Below are 26,062 nucleotides of genomic sequence, written 5' to 3'. Positions count from 1 at the left end.
GATGAGGGGTGGAGACTAGGCCGGGCTTGTGGCGCGCTGCTCCCTCCTCCTTACCCCCCCCCTCCCTGTCCGGTCCGGGTTCGCTTGCCTCGTCAGCGTCCGCGTTTTTCCTGGCCCCCCCCAACCCCCCCGGACAGGACCCCCTTGAGCTCGCCCCTCAGCTGCCACCATGAGCGGTAAGGATGAGTCCACTCCATGCCTAGGGGTGGGAGGGGAGTGAGGGGGCGCGCGCGAGGGCCGACCGGGCGGTCCCCGCTGTGAGGGGGGGCGGGCGGGAGGCGGCGGCGGCGGCCTTGGTCCCGCCCGGGGCGGAGGGAAGGGAGGGAGAAGGGGCAGTGGCGGGGCCTCGGAGGAGGAGGGGGATGGGCCACCCGCCCCGGGGGAGGGGGCAGCGTGGCCTCTCCCGCCCCCTGCCCGCCCCGGCCACGGGGGACGGGCCTTACCCCCCACTACTCGGCCGGCCGCCTGAGGCTCCTCCCGTCGGGGGCTGGCGCCGCGGGGGCGGCCCGACCAGTGCAGGCCCCGCCTGAGCCAACCGCCTCCCCGGTCCGCCCTTCGGTCGCCGCCTGCCCCAGGCCCTCCCCCCGCACCCCCGAACATTTCCCTTCCCCCATCTGACCCGCCCTTTCCACGCCCCTCACCCCGAAACCGCCCCTTGGTTCTAGGGCCCGCCCTCTCAGCCCCAAACCTGGGTTCTAAGCCCTAGACCACTTTAGCCCCTTACCTGTATCCTCAGATGCCTCCTTATTGGTACTTGTGATGTACTCTCTCTCTTCCTGTTTTTATATATTTATTTCCTTTTACACTTGATCTTTCTCATTTCTCTCAATCCTAATTTTAGCACACTTTCCATCCAACCACATGTTGGGTCTCCTCTTCCTCCCAGAATGGCTTTTTTCCTTTTGAGACAGGGTCTGTGTGGTACTATGAAGACCAGGCTGGCCTCAAACTTTTAGCCATCCTCCTGCCTCTTCCTCCTGAATACTGAAATTTCATAGTGTGCCATGCCAACACTAGAGACTACTTTTTATTATTCCTGAGATACTGCCCTCAAATTCCCTTTCTCAGAAATGCTATTTGTCTTGTTTAAGGCCAGGTCTCACTCTAGTTCAGACAGACCTAGAACTGGTGAACCACCTGATTCATCCTTCCAAGTGCTGCCATTACTGGTGTGAGTCACCATGTCTGGCTTCCAAAGCACTTTTTGAGTGATTTTTGGCTTTAATTTTGTACATGGGAAAATAGTGGCCGTCTTGGACACCATTGAGCCACACACCTGTCTTGCATGCCTAGGACGCTAGCATCCCAATTGATGTAGCTGAAAATTACTTTGAGCTCTTGTTCTTCTTGCCTCCACTTCCAAATTCTGGGATCTCAGGCCTACCACCATCTCTATATCTGGCCCTGTTTCCTTTATTAAGGGGCTTTTAACCATTCTATTGGTCATTAGGCTGCTTATCAGAGCCTTATTTTAAACCTTTAGGTTTTTTTTTCTTCCCCTTTTACTTTAAGTTACTGTTTTGTAATTATTTTTAGACCAAGATCACTCCATGGATGAAGTGACAGCCGTGGTGAAGATTGAAAAAGGTGTTGGTGGCAATAACGGGGGTAACGGTAATGGTGGTGGTGCAACTTTTTCTCAGACTCGGAGCAGCAGCACAGGCAGTAGCAGCAGCAGTGGTGTCGGAGGAGGGCAGGTGAGTGACCAATCAGAGGTGGGGAAGGTGTTGAGGGTGTAAATATTCTTAGAAAGTTCCTTAATCAAAACGCTGGGAGAAAAAAATACAGTAGGGAAGTACACAGAGAAAGATAGGTGATCTAGAGGTTCCCCAAATAAGAAAGTTGGAACAATACACAAAAGTCAGCATTTTGTTTCTGGTTTTTGCTCTTTATATGCCTGCATTGTTGCTGTTTGTTGAATACTGCCCCCTAGGCTGGCTATTGGGTGCCACTAACTCCTTTCCTCTCTTCTGGCCAGGAATCCCAGCCATCTCCTTTGGCTCTGCTGGCAGCAACCTGCAGCAGAATTGAGTCACCCAATGAGAACAGCAACAACTCCCAGGGTCCGAGTCAGTCAGGGGGCACAGGTGAACTTGACCTCACAGCCACACAACTTTCACAGGGTGCCAATGGCTGGCAGATCATCTCTTCCTCCTCTGGGGCTACCCCTACCTCAAAGGAACAGAGTGGCAACAGTACCAATGGCAGCAATGGCAGCGAGTCTTCCAAGAATCGCACAGTCTCTGGTGGGCAGTATGTGGTGGCTGCTACTCCCAACTTACAAAACCAGCAAGTTCTGACAGGTCTACCTGGAGTGATGCCGAATATTCAGTATCAAGTAATCCCACAGTTCCAGACTGTTGATGGGCAGCAGCTGCAGTTTGCTGCCACTGGGGCCCAAGTGCAGCAGGATGGTTCTGGTCAAATACAGATCATACCAGGTGGAAACCAACAGATCATCACAAATAGAGGAAGTGGGGGCAACATTATTGCTGCTATGCCAAATCTACTCCAGCAGGCTGTCCCCCTCCAAGGCCTTGCTAATAATGTGCTCTCAGGACAGACTCAATATGTGACCAACGTACCAGTGGCCCTGAATGGGAACATCACTTTGCTGCCTGTCAACAGTGTTTCTGCAGCTACCTTGACTCCCAGCTCTCAGGCAGTCACCATCAGCAGTTCTGGATCCCAGGAGAGCGGCTCACAGCCTGTCACCTCGGGGACTGCCATCAGTTCTGCCAGCTTGGTGTCATCACAAGCTAGCTCCAGCTCCTTTTTCACCAATGCCAATAGCTACTCAACAACTACTACCACCAGCAACATGGGAATCATGAACTTTACCACCAGCGGATCGTCAGGAGCCAGTTCTCAAGGCCAGACACCCCAGAGGGTTGGTGGGCTACAAGGGTCTGATTCTCTCAATATCCAGCAGAACCAGACATCAGCAGGCTCACTGCAAGGAAGTCAGCAAAAAGAAGGAGAGCAAAGTCAGACACAGCAACAACAAATTCTTATTCAGCCTCAGCTAGTTCAAGGCGGACAAGCTCTTCAGGCCCTCCAAGCAGCACCATTGTCAGGGCAAACCTTCACAACTCAAGCTATTTCCCAGGAAACCCTTCAGAACCTCCAGCTTCAGGCTGTTCAGAACTCTGGTCCCATCATCATTCGGACACCAACAGTGGGGCCCAATGGACAGGTCAGTTGGCAGACCCTTCAGCTGCAGAACCTTCAAGTTCAGAACCCACAAGCCCAGACAATCACCTTGGCCCCTATGCAGGGCGTTTCTTTGGGGCAGACTAGCAGCAGCAATACTACCCTTACACCCATTGCCTCAGCTGCCTCCATTCCTGCTGGCACAGTCACTGTGAATGCTGCACAACTTTCCTCCATGCCAGGGCTCCAGACCATTAACCTCAGTGCATTGGGCACTTCAGGGATCCAGGTGCACCAACTTCCAGGCCTGCCTTTGGCTATAGCAAATACCCCAGGTAAGACATCCATTCTTTTGCATTTACTACAAACTAACTCTAATACTTCCCTGAAACTATTGAATCTAAAGGGGGGAATAGAACCTTCTGTGATGTTTCCTCAAGGACTAATTAATCAGGCAAGTATAAAATGTTTTATTCAAGACATTTTGAACAGATTAAATAGAGATTTTTTTTTTTTAGTTGATCTGATGAGAAAGGAGCACTTCTAGGTAATGTCCTGTGATTTTTTTTTTGTTTTTTTTTTTTTTGTTTTTACGAGACAGGGTTTCTCTGTATTGTTTTGGAGGCTGTCGGTCCATCCTGGCCTTGAACTCACAGAGATCCGCCTGCTTCTGCCTCCTGAGTGCTGGGATTAAAGGCGTGGGCCACCACTGCCCGGCTGTCATGTGGTTTCTACTTCCCAGTGTCTTGGTACCACAAAAAAAGTTTGGTGAGCTTTCTGTATAGGGTCAGGTACTAAATATTTTAGGCCTTGAGATCCATATATGTTTTCAGTCATATTTCATATTCTCTTTGGTTTTTCCCTATCCAGCAGTTATAGGGATTGAACATATGGCCTTGTGAATCTCCTGCACACTAGGCTGATATATTCCCAGCCCATGGTTTGCAATTTGTTATTCAAAAAAACCCTTTTAAGAATGTAAAAGTGAGAGCCGGGCATTGGTGGCACATGTCTTTAATCCCAGCTCTCAGGAGGCAGAGAAGCAGGCTGATCTCTGTGAGTTTGGGGCCAGTCTGGTCTATAGAGCGAGTTCCAGGATAGCCCGAGCTATTACACAGAGAAACTATCTTGGAAAAAAAACAAAAAACCAAAAAGGGATGTAAAACTAGATCCTGGTGCACACTTTTAATCCTAGCACTCTGGAGGTAGAGGCAGGTAAATATCTGATCTTAAGGCCATCCTGATCTACATAGTCCTAGGGCTATGTAGAAACTCTATCTCAAACAAAGATTGTAAGATTGGAGCCGGGCGGTGGTGGCCCATGCCTTTAATATCAGCACTTGGGAGGCAGAGGCAGGCAGATCTCTGAGTTTGAGGCCATCTGGTCTGCATAGCTAGTTCTAGGACAGCTAGGGCTATTACACAGAGAAACCCTGTCACAAAAAAGAAAAAACAAATCCACACCCAAACCCCCCCCCAAAAAAAGATTGTAACATTGGGATTGGACAGATGGATGGTTTAGCAGTTAAAAGCACTGGCTGCTCTTCCAAATGACCTGAGTTCAATTCCCAGAACCCATGTGGTGACTGACAACTATGACTCCAGTCCCAGGAGATCCAACTCCCCCTCTTCTGGACGACTTCTGGCTCTGTAGAATGTGGAGTACAGACATACATTCCTGCATATACTAATAACACATAAAATTTAAAGTAAGTAGGATGTGAAAGACTAGGATTGTTAAATGGTAGAGTACATGTCTAGCATGTGTCTAAATACTGGATTCTTCTCAGGACCATACAAAAAAATTCTTTTTTTTTTCTAAGGTAGGGTCTCAGCTATGTAACCTTGGAATTTGGTCAGTAAGTCCCTGTGAATGCTAGGATCACAGACATGTGCTATCATGACCAGTCCCACCACAAAATTAAAAAAAAGAAACCTCTTTAACTCTAGGGTTACCTTTCTTCTCAGCTTCCTCCTTCATTCTTTTTTTTTTTCTTTATTTTATGTTTATGGGTGTTTTGCATGCATGTCTTTGGACCACTTAAATTTGTGGTACTCTTAAAGGCCAGAAAAGGGAGTCATCAAATATCCTGGAACTAGAGGTAGTTGGTAGCATGCCACATGGGTAGGTTCTGGGAATCAAACCTGGTTCCTCTGGAAGAATAGTCAATATATATTGTCCTGAAATCCTGAAATTCACCATGTAGACCAGGCTGACTTTGAACTTACAGATCTGCTTGCCTCCGTCTTTTAAGGAAGAAGATGTTTATTTTGGTTGACAGTTTTGTGTGATTAAAAGTGTTGAATGTACTGCATTTTGGTGGAAAACGCATGACAACTGGGATAGTACCTCCTTCCTTTAGTGACAGGAGCAGGAAGCAAGAAACTTCTCATATCAGTGGCCTTCTTTTGGTCTGCGAACCACATAGGTTACAGGTTGTGATGATTCAACTTGAACAGTCTTCTCGTTGGTTGTCACGCATAATTGAGGGGAAAATGTTTTAGTGGATACCAGAAGGATTTTTTCCTTTTTTATTTTTCCCCTAAAATTTTACTTATGTTGCCTGGCAGTGGTGGTGCATTCCTTTAATCCCAGCACTTGGGTGGGAGGCAGAAGCAGGTAGATCTCTGTGAGTTCAAGGCCAAAAAATGTTACTTACATATATGTGTTTCTGTCTGTATGCTTATGCAGTTTGGATGGGTGGGTGCTCCAGAAGTCTGGAAGGGGTCATCAGATTATGTGGGATTGGAATTGTAGGTGTTTGTGAGCCACCTCCTGTGGGTGCTGGGACCCAAAAACCCCTTGTCCTCTGGAAGAGCAGCCAGTGCTCTTAACCACTGAATCATCTCTCCAGCCCCCAGAAAGATTTTCAACAAGATGAGTTTCTGGTTGTTTTGTTTGTTCATTTGTTTGAGGCAGGATCTTACTAAGTAACCCTGGCTGTCCTGGAACTCTCTTTGTAAACCTTGAACTCACAGAGATCTGCTTGTCTCTCCCTCCTAGGGTTGGGATTAGAGGTATACACTAGCAGCATACCTGACTTCCCTAGTTAGTGTTTTTTGTTTTGTTTTTTTTTTTTGTTTTTGTTTTTGTTTTTTAGTTTTGAGACAGGATATATATATGTATGTATATATATATATATATTTTCCCTCTTTGGAGCTAGTATATTTTTTGGACAGTTGGACACAGGGTCTTTGTTTTGTTTTGTTTTTTCGAGACAGGGTTTCTCTGTACTGTTTTGGAGGCTGTGTCCTGGAACTCACTCTATAGACCAGACTGGCCTCAAACTCACAGAGATCCGCCTGCCTCTGCCTCCCAAGTGCTGGGATTAAAGGTGTACACCACCAACGCCGGCTAGGGTCTTTGTTTTTTGTGTTTTGGAGACAGGGTTTCTTTGTGTAGCTCTGGTTATACTAGACTTTCCTCTGTCAAAGATGTTGGCCTGGAACTCACAGACTTCTCACTGCCTCTTCGTCCATGGTGTTAGGATTAAAGGTGTGTGCCACTCAGCAGGGCACAGGGTCTTATTCTGTAGCCCAAGCTAACATAATTTACATGAGTGAGCCACTAACACTTAATCTACTTTATAATAAAAACAATAGCCGGGCATTGGTGGCGCATGGCTTTAATTCCAGCACTCGGGAGGCAGAGGCCTGCTGATCTCTGTGAGTTCGAGGCCAGCCTCGTCTATAGAGCAAATGGTCTATAGAGCGAGTTCCAGGACACCCTCCGAAACAATACAGAGAAACCCTGTCTCGAAAAACCAAAATAAATAAATAAACAAAAATAAAAAATGAAAACAATAAAAAGAGAACAGAAAAGCCAGGCAGTGGTGGCCTACATCTTTAATCCCAGCACTTGGGAGGCAGAGTCTGATGGATCTCTGTGAGTTCAAGGCCAGCCTGGTCTACAAAACTGTACAGAGAAACCCTGTCTTGAAAAACCAAAAAAAAAAAAAAAAAGCATAGCTACTTAGAGACTTAAACTTCCAGCTATATAGTTGTTACAAAATATCTTATTTTACCCTCTTTTCTGATACAGTATTACTTATGTACTAGAAAACTCTAACAATAACTTTCAAACCTAATAATTTCAAACTCTACATGGTACAGTGTAGTAGTAGAAAGCCCATTGAATGTGAAACAATCTTTTTTTTTTTTTTTCCAAGACAGGGTGTCTTTGTGTAGCCCTGGCTGACCTGGAACTAACTCTGTAGACTGCTGGGATTAAAGGTGTGGGACACCACTACCCTCTGGCCGATTGTGAAACAATCTTAATGTTCTGAAATGATGTAGCCTTAGAAACTACAGCTTTGCACCATATTAGGGTTCCTACCTTTAATTATAGAATTCTGGAGACAGAGGCAGGCTGATCTTGTAGTTGGAGGTCAGCCTGGATCTATATAATCCAAGCCAGCCAAGGTTACATACTCAGTGACACTGTTCTTAAATGAGAAAATGCTTGACGGTGGTGGCCACCTGGGAGTCAGAGGCAGGCAGATCTCTTGAGTTCAAAGCCAGTCTGGTCTACAGAGCTAGTTCCAGGACAACCAGGGCAACATAGAGAAAACCTGTTTTGAGAAACAAGAAGAATGAGACAGAGAAGACTAGAGTGTTCCTTGTGTTCATTCATTTAGTCTGTTTATATTTAACATAAAAGATACTTTTAAAATGCTTGCTTAAGGCTTCTTGTTGATTTTTACTCTTGTGCTGAATGCACAAGCAAAGGCATAAATTTAGAACCAAGATAAACCCCATACTTGTGTTTCCCATGTTTCTCAGACTTTGCTCCTGGTGGGTGATAGTGGGGGAAGGGACCACCCTGTTAACTGAGGTTAGTTTTTAAAATGAAATGATACATAAGTTTCTAGAGTTGTTTTTGTTTGTTTGGTTTGTTCTGTTTTTAAATAATCCAGTCACCCCCCGTCCCCCAGACAGGGTCTCTCTGTATTGTTTTGGAGGCTGTCCTGGAACTCACTCTGTAGACCAGACTGACCTCAAACTCCCAGAGATCCGCCTGCTTCTGCCTCCCATGTGCTGGACTTTTTCTTTTTTTCTTTTTTTTTTTTTTTGGTTTTTTGAGACAGGGTTTCTCTGTGGCTTTGGAGGCTGTCCTGGAACTAGCTCTGTAGACCAGGCTGGCCTCGAACTCACAGAGATCCGCCTGCCTCTGCCTCCTGAGTGCTGGGATAAAAGGCGTGCGCCACCAACGCCCGGCTCGGACTTTTTCTTTTTTAACCAACACCTTTGTCTTTTTATCAGTAACCTGTAGCTAACAGCTCAGTTATGGGGCTATCTTAATTTGCAACCCCCCCCCCCCTTAGCCTCTGTCAAACTTTGGCTTTGGATGTGCATGGGGGCAGCTTTAAAAAATTGAATTTGGTTGACTGTTTGGGAGTTCTAATAGAGAACACAGGGCTGGGCTTTGGCATGAGAATAAAAAGATTATCTTGATGTCTATAATTCACTCATGAAGAAATTTCAGGCACTAAAAAAAATTCTACATCTGCTAAGTTTTATTGGGGTCAGGAAAATGTTTTGTCTTACAGTTAAGTTGAATGTGATACTGGAATTGGTTTTTCAGCAGTCTCACTAAAGTTGGGGTTAGATGCCAACCTAATTTGTTTTAAAAAGTTGTGTTTTGGAGGCAGAGGCAGGCGGATCTCTGTGAGTTCGAGGCCAGCCTGGTCTACAGAGCGAGTTCTAGGACAGCCTCCAAAGCCACAGAGAAACCCTGTTTCAAAAAACCAAAAAAAAAAAAAAAAAAGGTGTTTTGAACTAGTGCATGTGAACATCAGAAACCATTGTTTATATTGTAAAAATGTTTTCAAAATTATTTTTTCAGAGATTGAGTCTTAATTTGTTGCTTAGATTGATTGGCTTGAGACATAGTATGTAGTGCAGACTGGCTTCAAGCTTGTGGCAGTCCTCCTGCTTCAGGCAATGAATGTTGTTGGGATTACAGATAGGAGCATGCACAGTCAGCCAGAATTAGCACTTGGAAGGCAGAGGCAGACAGATCTCTGAGAGTTCCAGGACAGCTTCCAAAGCCACAGCGAAACCCTGTTTCAACACCCCCCCCAAAAATAAAAAGATTAGAGTTCTCTAAATCTATGTGTAAGCGTTTCGGGACGGGTCGGGACAGGATGGAACAGGAGTGGGTCAGGTATTCTGGCACTCGGGAGTCACAGATACTGAGTGTTACACAGCTCAGGTGGAAAGGTATCCTGGAGCTCGGGAGCCAAGGACCACCACAGGTTGCAGTAAGCTTAGCAGCTTACAGCCTTGCCTCAGAGAAAGGCTTCTCCGGTGTATCAGCTCCGCTCCAGCAGGACAGGGTCTTCCAGCTGGGGATGGGTCTTCCAGCTGGGGATGTTCGCCTAGTGTAGCAGTTTTGCTAGGCAGGAGGTTTATCGGGCGAAGTTGCTACAGTTCAGCTCTGCTCCTAGAGAGCGGAGAGCAAGGTTTCCCCAGGCAAGTGTTATTACAGCCCTGCTAGCTCTGCTCTGCTCTGCTCTGCCCAGGGTCGCCTCTGCCTTGTGACCACCGCAAAAGAAGATCTTCACCCAAAGCTCATCCAAAGGGGTTTATTGAAAGGCAGCTGGACCAGCCAAGCTGAACATACACAGGGTTTATATAGGGATTCTTGGGGGTGGGGGAAGTTTTTCCAGAGTAGGGATTGGTCCGATTTCAGTGCTGAGCTCAGATTGGCTAGAGCTCTGCTCCGGGATTGGTTACTTTTTTACACAGGATTAGGGTCAGATTTGGCTTTGGTTTCAGGGCCAAAGTGTGTTTCTTTCTCTGTCCATTTTAAGCCTTTTGGCTCCAATTTTAGGGCCAGGGTACATTTCTTTCACTGACTCTGATTCCAGGGACAAAGTGTGTTCCTTTGGCACTGGTTTTAGGGTCAGGGTACATTTCTTTGGTTCTGGTTGCAGGGCCAAAATGTGTTTCTTTGGCTCTGCTCAGGGTGTGTTTCTTTGACTGGTCCCTTTTCCCTACACTATGTACTTTTATGGTTTTGGAACTCAGTGGGTATGAGAAGACAGTCTTCATTTCAGTTGTTCCTATATGTTCATTCCAATGGCTTTGTGTAAATGGCATCATTGTTGAGTCGTGCTGCCTTATGCATGCAGTGTGGCCATCTTAACTCAGTTAAGTAACTGAGTATAGGGATATGGTAGCACCAGCCTCAGTACAAAGTACTTGGGAGACAGGAGGATTTGAAGTACAGAATCATCTTCACACTCTGAAGGCAGACACAGGTGGACCTCTGAGTTCCAGGTCAGCCTGGTCTTCTGAGGGAGTTCAGACCAGCCTCCAAAGCTATAGAGAAACTCCGTCTCAAAAAAAAAAAAAAAAAAACAGCTGTCATCTTCAGCTGAGTAGTTAAGAGACCAGCCCTGGTTTTCAACAACAAAACCCCGAATAGAATTTTCCTCTTTGGGGACTGGAGAGATGGCTCAGCGGTTAAGAGCACTGGCTGTGCCTCCAGAAGACCTGAGTTCAATTCCCAGCAACCATGTGGTAGCTCACAACCATCAGTATTGAGATCTGGCATCCTCTTCTGGCCCGCAGGCAAACATGCAGACAGAATACTAAATAAATCTCAAAAAAAAAAAAAAAAGAGAATTTTTCCCCTTAGAAAGAACAAAAAATGGCCGGGCGTTAGTGACACACGCCTTTAATCCCAGCACTTGGGAGGCAGAGGCAGGCAGATCTCTGTGAGTTCGAGGCCAGCCTGGTCTACAGAGCGAGTTCCAGGACAGCCTCCAAAAACAATACAGAGAAACCCTGTCTTGAAAAACCAAAAAAAAAAAAGATACATGCTGGGCGTGGTGGTACACGACTTTAATCCCAGCACAGAGAAACCCTGTCTCGAACCCCCCCAAAAAAGATTTATTTATTTTTATCTTATGTGCACGACTGTTTTGTATGTTTGTGTGAGGGTGTTGGATCCCCTGGAATGAAGTTATATTTGTGAGCTGCTATGTGGATGCTGGGAATTGAACCCAGATCCTCTGAGCTGCCAGTGCTCTTAACCATGGAGCTGTCTCTCAAGCCCCCTTGTAGAAAGCATTTAAGTGAGTCTTGGAGAATTGATTGCAAACCATGGATTATAACTGGATTGTCTTACATGTGCTTCCATGCGTTTTAGTCTGTTAGTTGTTTATGGAAACCCGGCAGTATTACTTGTTATACAAGTTCGGATTTGCATATCTAATTTTTGTATGCCTGCCTTCTAACCTATGTCCAAAAGAAAAGATAGCTGAATTACTTTGACATTGTTTTTTTTCCAACAGGAAATACCTAGGTTAAAACAAATATTTCCTTTTTTAAGATTTATTTTTATTATTTTATGTGTATGAGTGTTTTGCCTGCATGTGTGCCTGTGTGTTATATATGTGCTGGGTGCTCTAGGAGGTTGTGAACTTCCATGTGGTCTTTTGAAGTAAGTGCCCTTAACTGCTGACCCAAGTCTCCACCCCCCAAAGATTTGTTTTTTAGGAGATAAGGGAATTTTTCACCAAGCAGTGGTGACACACATCTTTAATCCCAGCACTCAGGAGGCAGACCTTTCTTCCTGTAGCCCTCCTTTCACTATGTGCTACTGAACATGAAAATCCAACAGTGTCACCTGTTTGTTCATTTGTTTAAGGAGTCCTCCCTCTCTTTTTGTTGTGTTTTTTGTTTTTGCTTTTTATTCACACAGGGTTTCTCTGTATTGTTTTGGAGGTTGTCCTGGAACTTGCTCTATAGATCAGGCTAACCTCAAACTCACAGAGATCCTCCTGCTTCTGCCTCCCCGGTGCTGGGACTAAAGGTGTGCATCACCAATGATGTGCTTCTAGTTTTTTTTAAATAATTGATATTCTGGGAATTGGTGTTTTGCCTGTATGTCAGACCCCTGGAACTGGAGTTATAGACATTGTAAACTGCCATGTGGGTGCTAGGAACTGAACCTGGGACCTCTGGAAGAGCAACCAGTACTCTTAATCACTGACTCATCTCTCCAGCTTCCAAAGGGGAAAAATCGTATTCTTTTTTTTTTTTTTTTTCCGAGACAGGGTTTCTCTGTGGCTTTGGAGGCTGTCCGGAACTCACTTTGTAGACCAGGCTGGCCTCGAACTCACAGAGATCTGCCTGCCTCTGCCTCCCGAGTGCTGGGATTAAAGGCTAGCGCCACCAACGCCCGGCCTCTTGCTCCAACTCTTGAGTGATGGAAATAGTTTGTTTTATTTGTTTGTTTAGAGGCAGGGTTTCTCTGTAACACTTTCTTGGAACTTGCTATATAGAAGAGACTGGTCTTGAATTTACAGAGATCTGCTTCTTGAGTGCTAGGAGTAAAGGCATATGTCACCACTCCTGGCTTTGAGTACTATTTCTACTTCTATTTATGTGCTGCTGTTGTGATAGAGAATGAACTGATGCTGAAAGTACACAATAGCCAGGAATGATGGCTCCTGCCTATGAATCCTAGCAGTTGGGAAGTTGAGGCAGGTTTTCCAAACGCTTTGTTTTATTTTATTTTGCTTATAACAGTATCTGTGTAGCTCAGGCTGTCATTGAATTCATCATGTGACAGTGACCTCAGACTGATGATATTCCTGTCACTGTACTTTCTGAGTGCTGGAATTATGGGCATTCTGCATCATGACCATCCTTTCTAACGTGAACCCTTTGATTCATGATGAACGATGAAACTCAAGCCTTAGCCAGGAATATTACTAAAACCTACAGTTAGGGAACATTACCAAAACTGAAATTAATATTTAGATTTGATTGAGAGACTTCCAAAATATCTTTTTATTTTGTTTTGTTTTGTTTTTCGAGACAGGGTTTCTCTGTGGCTTTGGAGACTGTCCTGGAACTAGCTCTTGTAGACCAAGCTGGTCTTGAACTCACAGAGATCTACCTGCCTCTACCTCCTAAGTGCTGGGATTAAAGGCGTGCCCCACCACTGCCTGGCTCCAAAATATCTTGTATGTTCCTAAAATTTGTGCAGACCCCTTCTCTTTTCTCCTTTTTGTCTTTAACTGTGTAGGAGGGTGGTATAACGCTTAGTCACAGTGACATCTAGTGGTGAAAGCCATTAGCACCTTTTTACTTAGCTGTATGGAAAACTACCCATTTTTAATCCTAGAAAAAAAGAAAGAAAGAAATGGTGATATATCAAAAAGAGAGTTACACAGTCTAAACTTTTGGTTCCGTAGATATTTTCACGGCTAAAAATTTTTTTTTTTTTTGTTTTTCGAGACAGGGTTTCTCTGTGGCTTTGGAGGCTGTCCTGGAACTCGCTCTGTAGACCAGGCTGGCCTCGAACTCACAGAGATCCGCCTGCCTCTGCCTCACGAGTGCTGGGATTAAAGGCGTGCGCCACCAACGCCCGGCTTTTTTGGTTAAAATTTTAACTACATATAGAAACTATGGAAAATAGCCGGGCATTGGTGGCGCACGACTTTACTTTAATTCCTCCCAAGTTGTTTTTTTTTTTTTTTTTTTTTTTGTCATCATGCTTATCACAGCAAGATGACACATAGGAAACTAGAAGCCCAAGCAGAAGTTTTAGAAATGTATGGAAACTAGCCTTCTGACTGGTTGAATGCTATGTGGTGGCCCTGGGCTCAGTTCCTAGAATGGTGATTTGTTTTGTTTTGCAGTTACTGACATTTTAATTTCATCATGCTTTAGTTCCCAAGGTTTTGACTTTTAGGTCATGGCTTTAGCTACACTTCTTTACTTTGAAGAAACTAAAAAGATCTAACATTTATAGTTGTTTCAGAAATGGATGCTAGAGGTAACAACTCAGTTTGCTCAAGACTGTCATTAAACTATGCCTCTGGTTTCCTAGTTATTTTCATCACAGGAAGGCCAATCTTTAATTTATCTCATTGCTTAACTAGTACCATGTTTTAAGATTAAACTGTTCTTTTCTAAAACTGTTATTAAAAAGGGGTGGGGAACAAATTCCAATATGTTGATGTCATGTTGGCCTTTTTCTTTGACATGGTCTTACTCTTTCGCCAAAGTTAGTTTGGACCTACTATATAAACTTAAACCTGTAGTCACTTGGGAGTCTCCTCAGGTACTTACTTGGGAAGTTGATTCAGAAGATTGCTTGAGCCTAGGAGTTCAATGCTAACCTGGGCAAAGCAAGACTTTATGTCAGATTATAAAAAAAGAGATCTTGAAGCAATGGTGCCATGTGGGCTGGGGAGATGGCTCAGCAGAGAAAGGCATTCACCATTAAGGTTGATAGCATGAGACTGATTATTAGAACCCATGTGGTGTAAGAGAACTGATTTCTAAATGGTTGTCCTCTGGTAGGACAAGCATACTCCACACACCGCTCACAGAAGAAAGAACTGTAGCTGAAAGTTGGTACTGTGAGTGTAATGTCAGTGAGGTTTCTATAGCTGTCTGTTCTACCCACTGCCACTTTTCTCCTTTCCTTTTTATTTCAGGTGATCATGGAGCTCAACTAGGCCTCCATGGAACTGGTGGTGATGGGATGCATGATGAGACAGCAGGTGGAGAAGAAGGAGAGAACAGCCCTGATCCCCAACCCCAAGCTGGTCGGAGGACTCGGCGGGAAGCATGTACATGCCCCTATTGTAAAGACAGTGAAGGAAGGTGAGTTCATTCTCTTGAATATAGAATTTGTTTTGTTTTTGAATGTAAATAAAAAATGGATTTAGAAATAAGAGGGAAAGGGTATATTTTTACTCTTCAAGACATAGGGAGCGGCCTGGTGGCCCTTGCCTTTAGTTCTAGCACTTGGGAGGCAGAGGCAGACCTGGTCTACAAAGTGAGTTTTGAGACAGCCAGAGATTTACACAGAGAAACCCTGTCTTTAAAAAAAAAAGGAGGGGGGGCTGGCTGGAGGGATAGCTAGCCGTCAAAGGCTAGGTTCACAACCAAAAAAGAAAAGAAAAAGAAAGAAAAAAGGAAAGGAGGAAGAAAGAAAGAAACCCAAAACAACTCCCCCCAATAAAAACAAACAAACATAGGAGGGCTGGGTGTGTAGCTCAGTTGGTAAAGGGCTAGCATTTATGGAGTCATGAGTTTGAATCTCAGCACTTAATAAAGCAGTTGTGGTTACACATGCCTGTAATCTCATGTTGTCTGACAGACTTTTCCTGGGGAGATGCAACACATACATGTATATACTTAACCCCAGAGTGTACTGTATAGAGAGTATATAAAGTCAGGGTTTTGACACTAGATGTATTAAATGAGGACATGACCTCTCCAAGGTATGGTTGAGGGGAAGATATTGATTGTAGATATGAGGGAGAGTACAGTCGAAGTCCAGAGCAGAGAGAAAGTAGTAGACTAAACATGGCCAGTAGATTGGACCCAGCCATGAGAGAGAAAGGGGGGTGAGCATGAGAAAGGAAGATAAGAAGTGAGAGGCAAGAGAGTGCCTCTTGGAAATGACAGGAAAGAGAAGCTTGGAAATGGGAAAGAGAAGCTTGGGGGAGGAAAGTGATCTGGAGAAATATAGGGTAGGGGTGGGGTAAGAAGAGCCAGGATGGACTCTGTGACAGGTATTAGCTGTGTTGAGAGAACCACAGTTAGCCATTTGGACCTAACAAGGATCCCATGACAGACCTAAGTATGGTACCATCAAAGCCCAGCTTGGTGAACCAGTGAATTTTCTTGAGATTAGTTAAAGGAATATAGGGTGAGGAGTTACAGAAAAGGAGCAGAAGTGACTCAAAGATACCTGAATCACCAAAGCCTACTCCAGCATGGATGACCACTTACAAAAGCTGGAGCCCTGGAGTACACTGGAGCTTACAGGCAGCAGTATCCCTTCCATCCAGATCGGCTGGGCTAAGCCCCTTCAAGGCAGTTCTCTGGGCTCTTGAGAGTCTTCTCTTTGCAGCTTGACTTGTCTGAGAGTAACTCATAGCTGGCTGTCTTTATCTTTTATTCTTGGAATGGGCCTAGTGAATCTCATCAGTTTCAGAGGCTTCCTGAAACTGTTTTGAATTGTTCATCCTCTGTTTTATGGGAGATACAGTGTTTTAACCCCAGAGTATATTGCTACACAACATTCCTGCACTTGAGAGGTGAAATCAGAAATATATTTTATATTTGGTTTTCTGGCTAGGTGTGGTGGTTCATACCTTTAATCTCAGCGCTCAAAGGCAGAAGCTGGCGAATCTCTTGATTTTGAGGCCAGCTTGGTCTACAGAATTTTTTGAGACAAAATCTCACCGTTCAACCTCATAAAGATCTCTTACTTCTGCCTCCCAAGTGTTGGGATTAAAGACATGTGCTACCACACTCATCAGTCCTTATTTTTTTGGGGGGGGGAGGAGTAAAAGGTCTTACTCTTGCAGAACTCACTATTCAGATGAAGCTGGCTTTGAATTCACAGAGATGCTCCTGCCTCTGTCTCACCAATGTTTGGGTTAAAGATGTGAGATACCACACCCAGCTCCTTATTTTATTGTACATGCAATCAGGGTCTTGCTACAAAATCCTTGCTTGGCCTTGAATTTTTGGTTCTTGTACCTCAGTCTCCCGAGTAGCTGAGATTACAAGGATGAACCTCCATTCCTTCTTTCACCCTTACAATTTAGGCCTGGAGTAATGGCTCAGGTTTGTTTTGTTTGTTTTTTCTAGACAAGATTTCTCTATATAGTTCTGGCTATCTTGGAACTTGCTCTTGCACATGAAAATAAATAAAAAGAGAACAAGGGCTAGTAGGGTACAGCTTTGTGGTACAGCACTTGCATTTCAAAAAAGTATGGAAGAAAGTCAATGAAGCCAGGTTTGTTAGTGATACACATCTGCTACTTTAGCACTTGGAAGGTATAGGCAGAAAATTGCAAATTTGAGACCAGTCTAGTCTAAAAGCCAGTTCAAGACCACTCAAAAAACAGTCTCATGTAACTAGGCATGATGGTGCATATCTGTAATCCCCATCACCCAAGAGGCAGAGGCAGAAGGATAACCCTAAGTTTGAGGCCAGCCTGGTCTACATAGAAGTTCTAGGGTAACTTGGGTTACACAATGAGGCATTGTCTCCATAATAGGTAAGTAAATAAATAAATTCACAAGCTGGAGATGAACTGAGTGTCGGAACACTTGGCCAGCATTCAGAGTCAATAAGTCAGAGCTAAAAACAAAAGCTGCATAATATGACCTACTCAAATGTACTGTATTAGCCTTTTGCAACATCTGTTGCCCCCCCTCCCCTCGCAAATGCTGGGATGCTATGTGGCAATATCCCCGGGAATCAAAATACTTGCTGTTTCCCCTGGAACCAGCAATGACTGAATATTTAAGAGCACTTTTTACTCTTGCAGAGAACCAAAGTGGCAGCTCATCTGTAACTCCAGTTCCACAGGATCTGGCACCCTATTATGGCCTCTTTGGCTACAAATATTCTGCAGGCTAAACATCAAATAAATAAGTCTTAGAAAAAGATTTCAGGCTGGCCAGGAATAATGTAACATACCTTTAATTCAAGAGTTGGGTGGATCTTCATGACCTTAGCTCAAAAACAAAACAAAACATATATGTATATTATAGATTTAGGACTCTAATTGGTCTCACTTTGGCCTAGAGAAGTCAGATGGAGCTAGTTAATAATTAGCACCAAGTATCTGTTGTTTTAGTAAGATTGCTTGTAGTTGGTAGTTGTTGGTGCACACCTTCAATTCCAGTACTGGGGGCTGGGGGTGAGGGGTGACACCAAGGCAAGTGGATCTCTGTGAGTTGAGTCCAGCCTAGTCTACAGATCGAGATCCAGGACAGCCAGGGCAACACAGAAACCCCCCTTTTTTTTTTTTTTTTTTTTTTTTTTGGTTTTTTTTTTTTTTTTGGTGGTTTTTTTCGAGACAGGGTTTCTCTGTGGCTTTGGAGGCTGTCCTGGAACTCCCTTGGTAGTCCAGGCTGGTCTCGAACTTACAGAGATCCGCCTGCCTCTGCCTCCCGAGTGCTGGGATTAAAGGTGTGCGCCACCAACACCCGGCTAAAGAAAAAAAAACTTAGTGACAGGTATGGTGGCACACACTTTTTTGTTTTGTTTTGTTTTGTTTTATGAGACAGGGTTTCTCTGTTTTGGAGGCTGTCGGTCCAGCCTGGCCTCGAACTCACAGAGATCCGCCTGCCTCTGCCTCCCGAGTGCTGGGATTAAAGGCGTGCGTTACCAACGCCCGGCTGTGGTGGCACACGTTTTTAATCCCATCACTAAGCAAGCAGGGGCAGGTGGATTTCTGAGTTCAAAGCCAGCCTGGTCATCTTATGGAGTTTCAGGACAGCCAGAGCTATATAGAGACTTGTATTCAGAACAAAAGAATGGGTTAGGTAATTGCTGCTGACACTTGATTCCTTAATTTCTGTCTCCAGAGTGATAAATCATTATGTTCTCATTCTTAGAGGCTCTGGAGACCCTGGTAAAAAGAAACAGCACATTTGTCACATCCAGGGATGTGGCAAAGTATATGGCAAGACCTCGCATCTCCGGGCACACTTACGCTGGCATACAGGGGAGAGGCCGTTCATGTGTAACTGGTCATACTGTGGGAAGCGCTTCACACGTTCAGATGAGCTTCAGAGACATAAACGCACACATACAGGTAAGTAAGACCCAAGGGAAGAGAAAAAGAGTAATAGACAAAAAGAGAAGACATGATTGATATGCTTATGAAGTAACAAAAATCCTGAAAAATTTATATGTGAAACTGAGTGTCTCAAAGAGCACTTGATTAACCTGGAAGGTTTTAAGAAGGAGCTCCATTTTAACTGGGATTTTTTTTTTTTTTTAAGATTTATCATTTATGGGGGCTGGAGAGATGGCTCAGAGGTTAAGAGCACTGACTGTTCTTCCAGAGGTCCTGAGTTCAATTCCCAGCAACCGCATGGTGGCTCACAACCATCTACAATTCAATCTGGTGCCCTCTTCTTTCATGCAGGCATACATACAGACAGAACACTGTATACATAATAAATAAAAATAAAAAATTAAAAAAAAAAGAAACCATATCTCAAAAAGCAAAAACTTCAAACAAAAGGCCGGGCGTTGGTGGCACACGCCTTTAATCCCAGCACTCTGGTCTACAGAGCGATTCCAGGACAGCCTCCAAAACAATACAGAAAATCCCTGTCTCGAAAAACCAAAAAAAAAAAAAAGATGATTTATCATTTATTATATATACAATGTTCTGTCCGCATGACAGAAAAGGACACCAAATCTCATTCATATGGTTGTGAGCCACCATATGGTTGCTGGAATTGAACTCAAGACCTCTGGAGGAGCTGCCTATGCTCTTAACCTCTCAGCCATCTCTCCAGTCCCTCTTAAGTGGGATTTGAAGGACAAACATCAACCCAGTCTTTATTCTGACTACTTTTGGACTAAGTTATCTTTTGCTTTTTTATTTAGGTGAGAAGAAATTTGCATGCCCTGAGTGCCCCAAGCGGTTCATGAGGAGTGATCACCTGTCAAAGCATATCAAGACCCACCAGAACAAAAAGGGGGGCCCAGGTGTCGCCCTGAGTGTGGGCACTTTGCCCCTGGACAGTGGGGCAGGTTCAGAAGGCAGTGGCACTGCCACTCCTTCAGCCCTTATTACCACCAATATGGTAGCCATGGAAGCCATCTGTCCAGAGGGTATTGCCCGTCTTGCCAACAGTGGCATCAACGTCATGCAGGTGACAGAGCTACAGTCCATTAATATCAGTGGCAATGGTTTCTGAGATAGATACCTAGAGCCAGAGACATATGGGCCAATACCCACCAAGCCTGGGATGCAAGATAGCATGGGTCCAAGAGACATGTGGAAGAGAGAGCCATGAGGCATTGATGTGCTTGGTGGTGGGAAGAATTGGGGGAGGGTACAAGAGAAGAGATGGGATTGTGGCACCCATCTGTCACTGGTGACTTCTTGAAAATGGAAAATATTAGTGAAATTTCTGTTGGTGCCACCCTTTGATAAGCATTTATTTCATCCCAGGTTCTTCTTACACTTCTTACCCCAGCCTCCCCTTCCTGCGTTTCCCCTCTGAGCTCTCCCATGATGGATCCCTACCCCCCACCCCCAAAGCCATCATGCCTTGATAAATATATATGATCATTGAAATACTTTTTAACAAAAACAGATTCTATATTATATATATATATAAAAAATATATAGAGATGCTTTCACAGGGGTTGGCTGGGAGGAGGAAAAAGACCATTTTGTGACCAAAAATACCTTGGTCATTTTTTTTTTTTTTAATATTGCCTTATTTCTCAATGGCTGAGCCTTATCATGACACATCAAGCTTTTCTATAAATGTTGTCCTGGCATCCCACCAGAGTAAGCATTCATATGCTGTGCTTTTAGTTCATATATACATACATAATGTGTCTTCTTTAATTTTGTCATTTTACTTGGGATCAGCTCCTTGTGCTCCTTTTCTGACTCAGTCTTTTTTTTCCGCCCCTCCTCTGACATGACCACTTCCTGTGTTGTTTTTGACAGTGATCCCTGAATTAGGCCCTTCACTCATTATTTTAAAGAGCTTAGTTCCAACAGCAGAATGGACAAGCCTTGAAGTGCAGCCTGATGCTTGAAGTAGCTATGGGGGGAGTGTTAATTACTGCTGACGCAGGCACTTTCTCAGTGCTGGAGAGTCAAAACCATCTCCCTTAGTTAGCTGCTCTAAACATCTGGAGTCAGAAGTCTCTCTGGAGAATTGTTTAAAAGGCCCTTGGAAAGAGATCATCTGGGATCGGTGTGTATAAACTGTCAAAATATGGTCAAATAGTAGGCAGCAGCTTTCAGTAGGAAAAAGATGTTCTCAGAAAAGGAAATAACTCAGTCTCTGTTATTGGAATTATTTGGATTTCAGTATCATTGTCTTCCAAATACTAAGCCTTAATGTATGGGCTTCTGAGTTTACACACTGAAAGGAAGTACACGTCCTCTTTTGAACATTTCTGTAGTTCCTTCTTGTTAATGTTTGAATGTTAAGGAATATTAGCCAGCGAAAATGTTCTGACTTTTCATACTGTAGAATGCAAAACTTGTGCCAGTGACAAAAGAATAGTTCTTTTAAAAAATTTCCCCCTTAACTCTTTCTTATATGTACTTGGGTGTTCCTAAGGGAAAAGGAAGCACACAATCATGGGAACGATGGCCCAGAACAAAGAAATCTTGTCTTACCACTGTGGATTATAGGAGAGATCGGGAGAAATTTTCCTGCTTTTTCCATGGCCTGATTCCAGAAATGACTGATCCAAAAATTTATCGGCAGGGAAACTCAGTGCATTTGACACCGAGACTTAATTGCAACCAGAATTGTCGTCAAGGCCCAGCCATTAAAGCGTTGTCTCTCTTGACCTTCTGGTATCTTGTCAGAGAGCTTTTCACTGTGAGGAAGTGTGGAAGTTGATTGTATGTGTGTAATCTATTAGGTTGGGGATAGGTTTTCTGTTAGCCAATATTTAAAGAGACCTGCAATAAAAAATTACCCTGATCTGATAGAGAAAGTAAACTGTTTGAGTATGACTGTGCGTGTGAATGGGTGTTTGTGCCTGTATATATCTACGTGCAGATGAGAACTTATATTTGAAATTGTTGGAAAGTAAATTCAGATTAAAATGCCTTTCAGGCCTGTTACCTAGGAATTGGTTATAAAACTTGGGTATGTTCCTGAGGTCAGTTCTCTGCTTATGCTAAATCAGTTACAATTATGAATGGGGTGGGGGGATCTCCTAGTGCACTTTCTAAAGAAGAAACTATTTTTGTGTTTGAAAATGAAATCAACATCCAAATCTATAGCAGAGTCCTTGTTCTAAACTCTCTTTATCTTGGCTACAAATAGATTATACTATTATTATACATTTTATGTGAATTCCATCTAAACTAGATTCTTGGTAAGTTTGTGGTGGTGTTAGTCTGAAATATAAGAGCTGTTAATCCTCTAACAGTCTATTCTATTTGGTCCTTTCTGTACAGACTTGATACTGTTATCAAGACTCAGGAAATAATATTTCAAGGCATTTTCCCCAGATCACGTTATTAATGTTGAAGTAAAAGTTATCTGTCCTCAGTCACCATGAGATCTTTTATCCCCACAGAAAAGCAGAACTCAAACCTTGTTATTTTATGTCTATAATCATGTACTATGGCATCTCTGGAGGAAGGGGCAGGCAGGATAATTCACTTGAGTGTGCAGTATTTTGCTAGATCATTTCAAGGAATAGAATCTTGTTCAGTATGAGGTGATTAGATAATGATGCCAAGGACTATAGCCTTTAGGGAAGTTATTTGATAGTGTTTTCTCTTGTGGGTGAGAAGCTGATGATTTACCCTCAACACCTGCTTCATTCACATTACCGTGAATTAATTTACATCAGATCTTTTCTGCTTTTCCTATTTTCTTCTCCAGTGTCTTATTTGACCATGAAATGGAAGCAGTTTCTGCTTCTGTCTTCCTGTCTATGAGCCATTTGGCCTTTTTCACAGATAAGAGACTGCATTCCTCTAGTCAGTCTCATTATTACTGAAAAAGAACCTTTTCCCCAAATTTTTGGCCATCAGAATTTAACATAATTGACCTGCATATTGATTCTGAAATTTTTTTGTTGCCTTTTTATAGTTCCGGTTTGGGATTTTTTTTTTTTTGTCTATTTTTTTTTTTTTTTTGAGACAGGGTTTTATTCTGTAGCCAAGGCTAGCCTGGAACTCACTATGTAACTCAGACTGACCTTGAATTTTGGATAAATTTTCTGCCCCCTAAGTGCTGGGATTACAGGTTTATGCCACCATGTCCAGTCTTCATGATCTTTTACTTTTTTTTTTTTTTTTTAATGATTATACCTTGCAGGGTGGTAGGTGACCACAAATGTAGTAATCTTGTTAGGTGTTAGGTCTGTCTGTGTAACCTTCCCTGGTCTGAACTTACAAGTAGTCCAGACTGACCTTGAACTTTGAGATCTCACCTTTGCCTTTCAAGTGCTGGGGTTACAGATGTGTACCACCATGCCCAGCAGAAATAGTAATCTTAAAAGCATTCATCCCCTTGTCCTGGGTTGCCCATTCACATTCATCTGCATACGAATTGACTGTGTCGCCTTCTTCCTAAAAGGACCAACCCACCATCTTCCTCTGGGGACCTCCCAGCAGGCACTCTTTATGGGGGTGCTATGCAAAATGCAATATAATGGATATTTCTCAGTCTGGTTTCAGAATAAATAGAACCTTTAATTGCAGAAAGTATAGACTGAAGTATAGGGTGAAGGTGTTATAATTTGGGGAGGGTTGGAGACTAAAGCTGTAAATTACTATGGCTGATTTATTTCTACTATATACATATATATTTTTTGCTTTTGTATATCCTATATAGAAAACTAAGCATTGTATTTTTTTAACAAATCTGAGAAAGCACTATGAACTGCAGGTGTTTGACTTTCAGGATATATTTTGTATTGTTAATACTTCACATTGTGTGAATACTGGAAGCTGCAGATCTTTGTTAGACCGCAATACATTTGAATACTTTTTGAGGGGTTCTTTTGGGGGTGCTACTCAGGCCTCTGTTATACTTTGAGGGAGCCCTGGTGCTACACTTTCTTTCAGTTTTAAGTGCCCTAATGTCTTTTGGACCTTGGGATCAGATCAGAAGTGGTTCAGAGATCAGGTACCAGGGAAAGGAGGACAGTGTAGCTGCCTTAGTTAAGGGCCCTTTGCATGGTTTTCTTTCCCTATACAAAGTTGGGTAGCCTCTTGGGGTTGGAAGGAGAAATGTTTGAAATCTTCTCTTAGAAGAACCAATAACTTATAAGGATAACGGTAGCAGCAGTTGCTTTGGGGAAAGGAGGTTATGGCACTTTTCCAACCCCGGAAAACATTGCTTTGAAAGCTGCTGATAAAACATGGGCAGGTTATTACTTTGGTGTAGAAGACTGTTCTCTGTAGTGCCTCTCTTGGCTCTGCTCCGGGAGAGTACAGATCTCATCTAGGAGGATGAGTAGCCCAGCTTTGAGGTTGACCTGTTTCTTCTCTTTGTCTGGCTTCCTTAAACACCATCCCCCAGAAAGACATTAAGCAGCCTTTAGCTTAAGTTCCTACTCCCTCTTCCAGACTTGGCTCATGTGCTGTGGATGGAAGGCAGGAAGGGAGAAGAGGGGCAGTCCTTGGCTCCATTCCTTCCCTGAGTCATCCCTGCTCTGACTTCTCAAACCCGAAAGGGTTTCTCCACAGCACTCATTTGAAAAAGTGAAGTTATTTTTTTCTCATCTGCCCCTTTACCAAACAACCCAACTTTGTCTTGGCTAAGAAGGTATGGGTACTCATCTGTCCTTCAGCTCTTGGGGGTTAAGCATGACAAATTAGTCTAGGGCTGCAGGTAGAGAGGACTGTTGATACATCTGCTTGGTTGTGTGCTTTCCTATTTTTCGCCTTCAGGAATCACACTGTGCCTTCTCCACTAGGGAATTGATTCTATCTACTCAGCTTTTCTCATAACTGCTCTTGAAAAATGAGGATAATGGCAGTTCTTCATATATCTGATTCTTTTCTCCCTGTAACATCCTAATAGCCTTTACCTAGTTAAAGACTAGGCAAGAAGTCTGAAGGGAATATGCTGATAGTGATCTGAGGAAACCAGAGCAGCTGTCCTAGAGCCTGCTTCCCTCTCCCAAGTCTGTCATCCCAGGGCAGAGAAGTAGCGCTCCAATTTGGTGCCTAAAACAAGTTTATCTTTCTTTATACTGGCAATAACCAGTCTCCATACCACTGTTGCCTTTAAACCTCAAGCTGTTTGTTGTGGGTTCCAATCCAATTATCACCAGAGCTGTGTGGGTAAATACTTCTAAGCAGTCACTCACCTTGTTCTCGACCCTCACTCTTGTGTACCCATGATGTTAATACCTTGTCTTCCTGCTCCTTTTGTATCTTCCTCGTCTCTCCCCCCTAACTTTGTCCCTGGGTGTTTTGGGATCTCAATATCTCTTTCTCTATTTCTCTCAGTCTTTCTGCCTTTTGTACAAAGATTAGTTTCAATGTAGTCTGTAGCTCCTTTGTAAACCAATTAAAAATTTTTTTAATAAATCATGTCTCTGGTGTATTGAGAGGGTTGGGAATGGGGAGTATGTGGTAACTTCCTATTTTAAATCCAGCAGATGTTGCAGCTGTATTGTATTGTGCTCCTTTCTTTTTTTTTTTTTTTTTTTTCCTTTGAGGCAGGGTTTCTCTGTGGCTTTGGAGGCTGTCCACGAGCTCTTGTACACCAGGTTGGTCTCGAACTCACAGAGATCCTCCTGCCTCTGCCTCCCTAGTACTGGGATTAAAGGCGTGCACCACCACCGCCCAGCTGCTTCCATGTATTTTAATCTGTGCAGTTACTCTATACATTAATCTTAGATCAGGGTTCATGAACAGATAAGTGTGCTTTTATTATATAGAAATGGGAACTTCCAGGTTTGATAGTTCATGCTATAATCCCAGCACTGGGAAGGCTGAGTAGGTTGGGTTCATGTGAATTTGAGAGGCTAGGTGGTCTACATAGGGAGTTTGGGCCGGGTTGGAATCTGTCAGAAAAATTCAAAAAGGGGGGAGTGGGTTTGACACCAACAGTTGAGTTTTATAGCTCAGTGATAAAATACTTTCATAGTATACATGATGCTCAGTTTGATCTCCAGGGCTCCTAAGAAGATGACTGACTACCCACAAGAGAAGCCCTGTCTCCAAAAAACAAAGACCCTAGCCAGGCGTTGGTGGTGCACGCCTTTAATGCCAGCACTCAGGAGACAGAGGCAGGCAGATCTCTTAGTTCAAGGCCAGCCTGGTCTACAGAGCAAGTTCCAGGACAGCCTCCAAAGCAATACAAAGAAACCCTGTCTTGAAAACAAAAGCCAAAAAACAAGATAACTAAAAGACCTGAAGATTAGGGGCAGCCT

At 43.7% G+C, this 26,062-nt stretch overlaps 1 protein-coding gene across 3 annotated transcripts; it reads left to right on the top strand.

Annotated features, from left to right (window-relative positions):
* Positions 1-39: 39 nt before the first annotated feature.
* Positions 40-25,214, top strand: Sp1 (Sp1 transcription factor). 3 transcript variants are annotated; one of them, XM_013111375.3, is made up of 6 exons: positions 40-176; positions 1,537-1,697; positions 2,123-3,488; positions 14,619-14,787; positions 18,553-18,752; positions 19,559-25,214. In XM_013111375.3, exons 1-6 carry the CDS (start codon positions 170-172, stop codon positions 19,870-19,872), a joined length of 2,217 nt encoding a protein of 738 aa, XP_012966829.1. In that variant the 5' UTR covers positions 40-169; the 3' UTR covers positions 19,873-25,214. The 3 variants fall into 3 exon arrangements, with proteins under 3 accessions (XP_012966829.1, XP_005067368.1, XP_040609673.1); XM_005067311.4 differs by having other exon boundaries at positions 42-176; positions 1,979-3,488; XM_040753739.1 differs by lacking the exon at positions 40-176 and adding an exon at positions 661-750 and having other exon boundaries at positions 1,979-3,488.
* Positions 25,215-26,062: the final 848 nt, after the last annotated feature.

The sequence above is a fragment of the Mesocricetus auratus genome, unplaced genomic scaffold (assembly GCF_017639785.1).
Source record: "Mesocricetus auratus isolate SY011 unplaced genomic scaffold, BCM_Maur_2.0 Super-Scaffold_100010, whole genome shotgun sequence".
NCBI classification, from domain to species: domain Eukaryota; kingdom Metazoa; phylum Chordata; class Mammalia; order Rodentia; family Cricetidae; genus Mesocricetus; species Mesocricetus auratus.
The sequence above is the reverse complement of the archived record's forward strand: the minus strand, read 5'-3'. Positions and strand labels throughout refer to the sequence as shown.

Excerpts from the sequence above, each read along its gene's own strand:
- Sp1 (XM_005067311.4), top strand. Across the intron at positions 14,788-18,552 it reads TGTAAAGACAGTGAAGGAAG|AGGCTCTGGAGACCCTGGTA; the intron begins GTGAGTTCATTC and ends TCTCATTCTTAG. Across the intron at positions 18,753-19,558 it reads ACATAAACGCACACATACAG|GTGAGAAGAAATTTGCATGC; the intron begins GTAAGTAAGACC and ends TTTTTTATTTAG.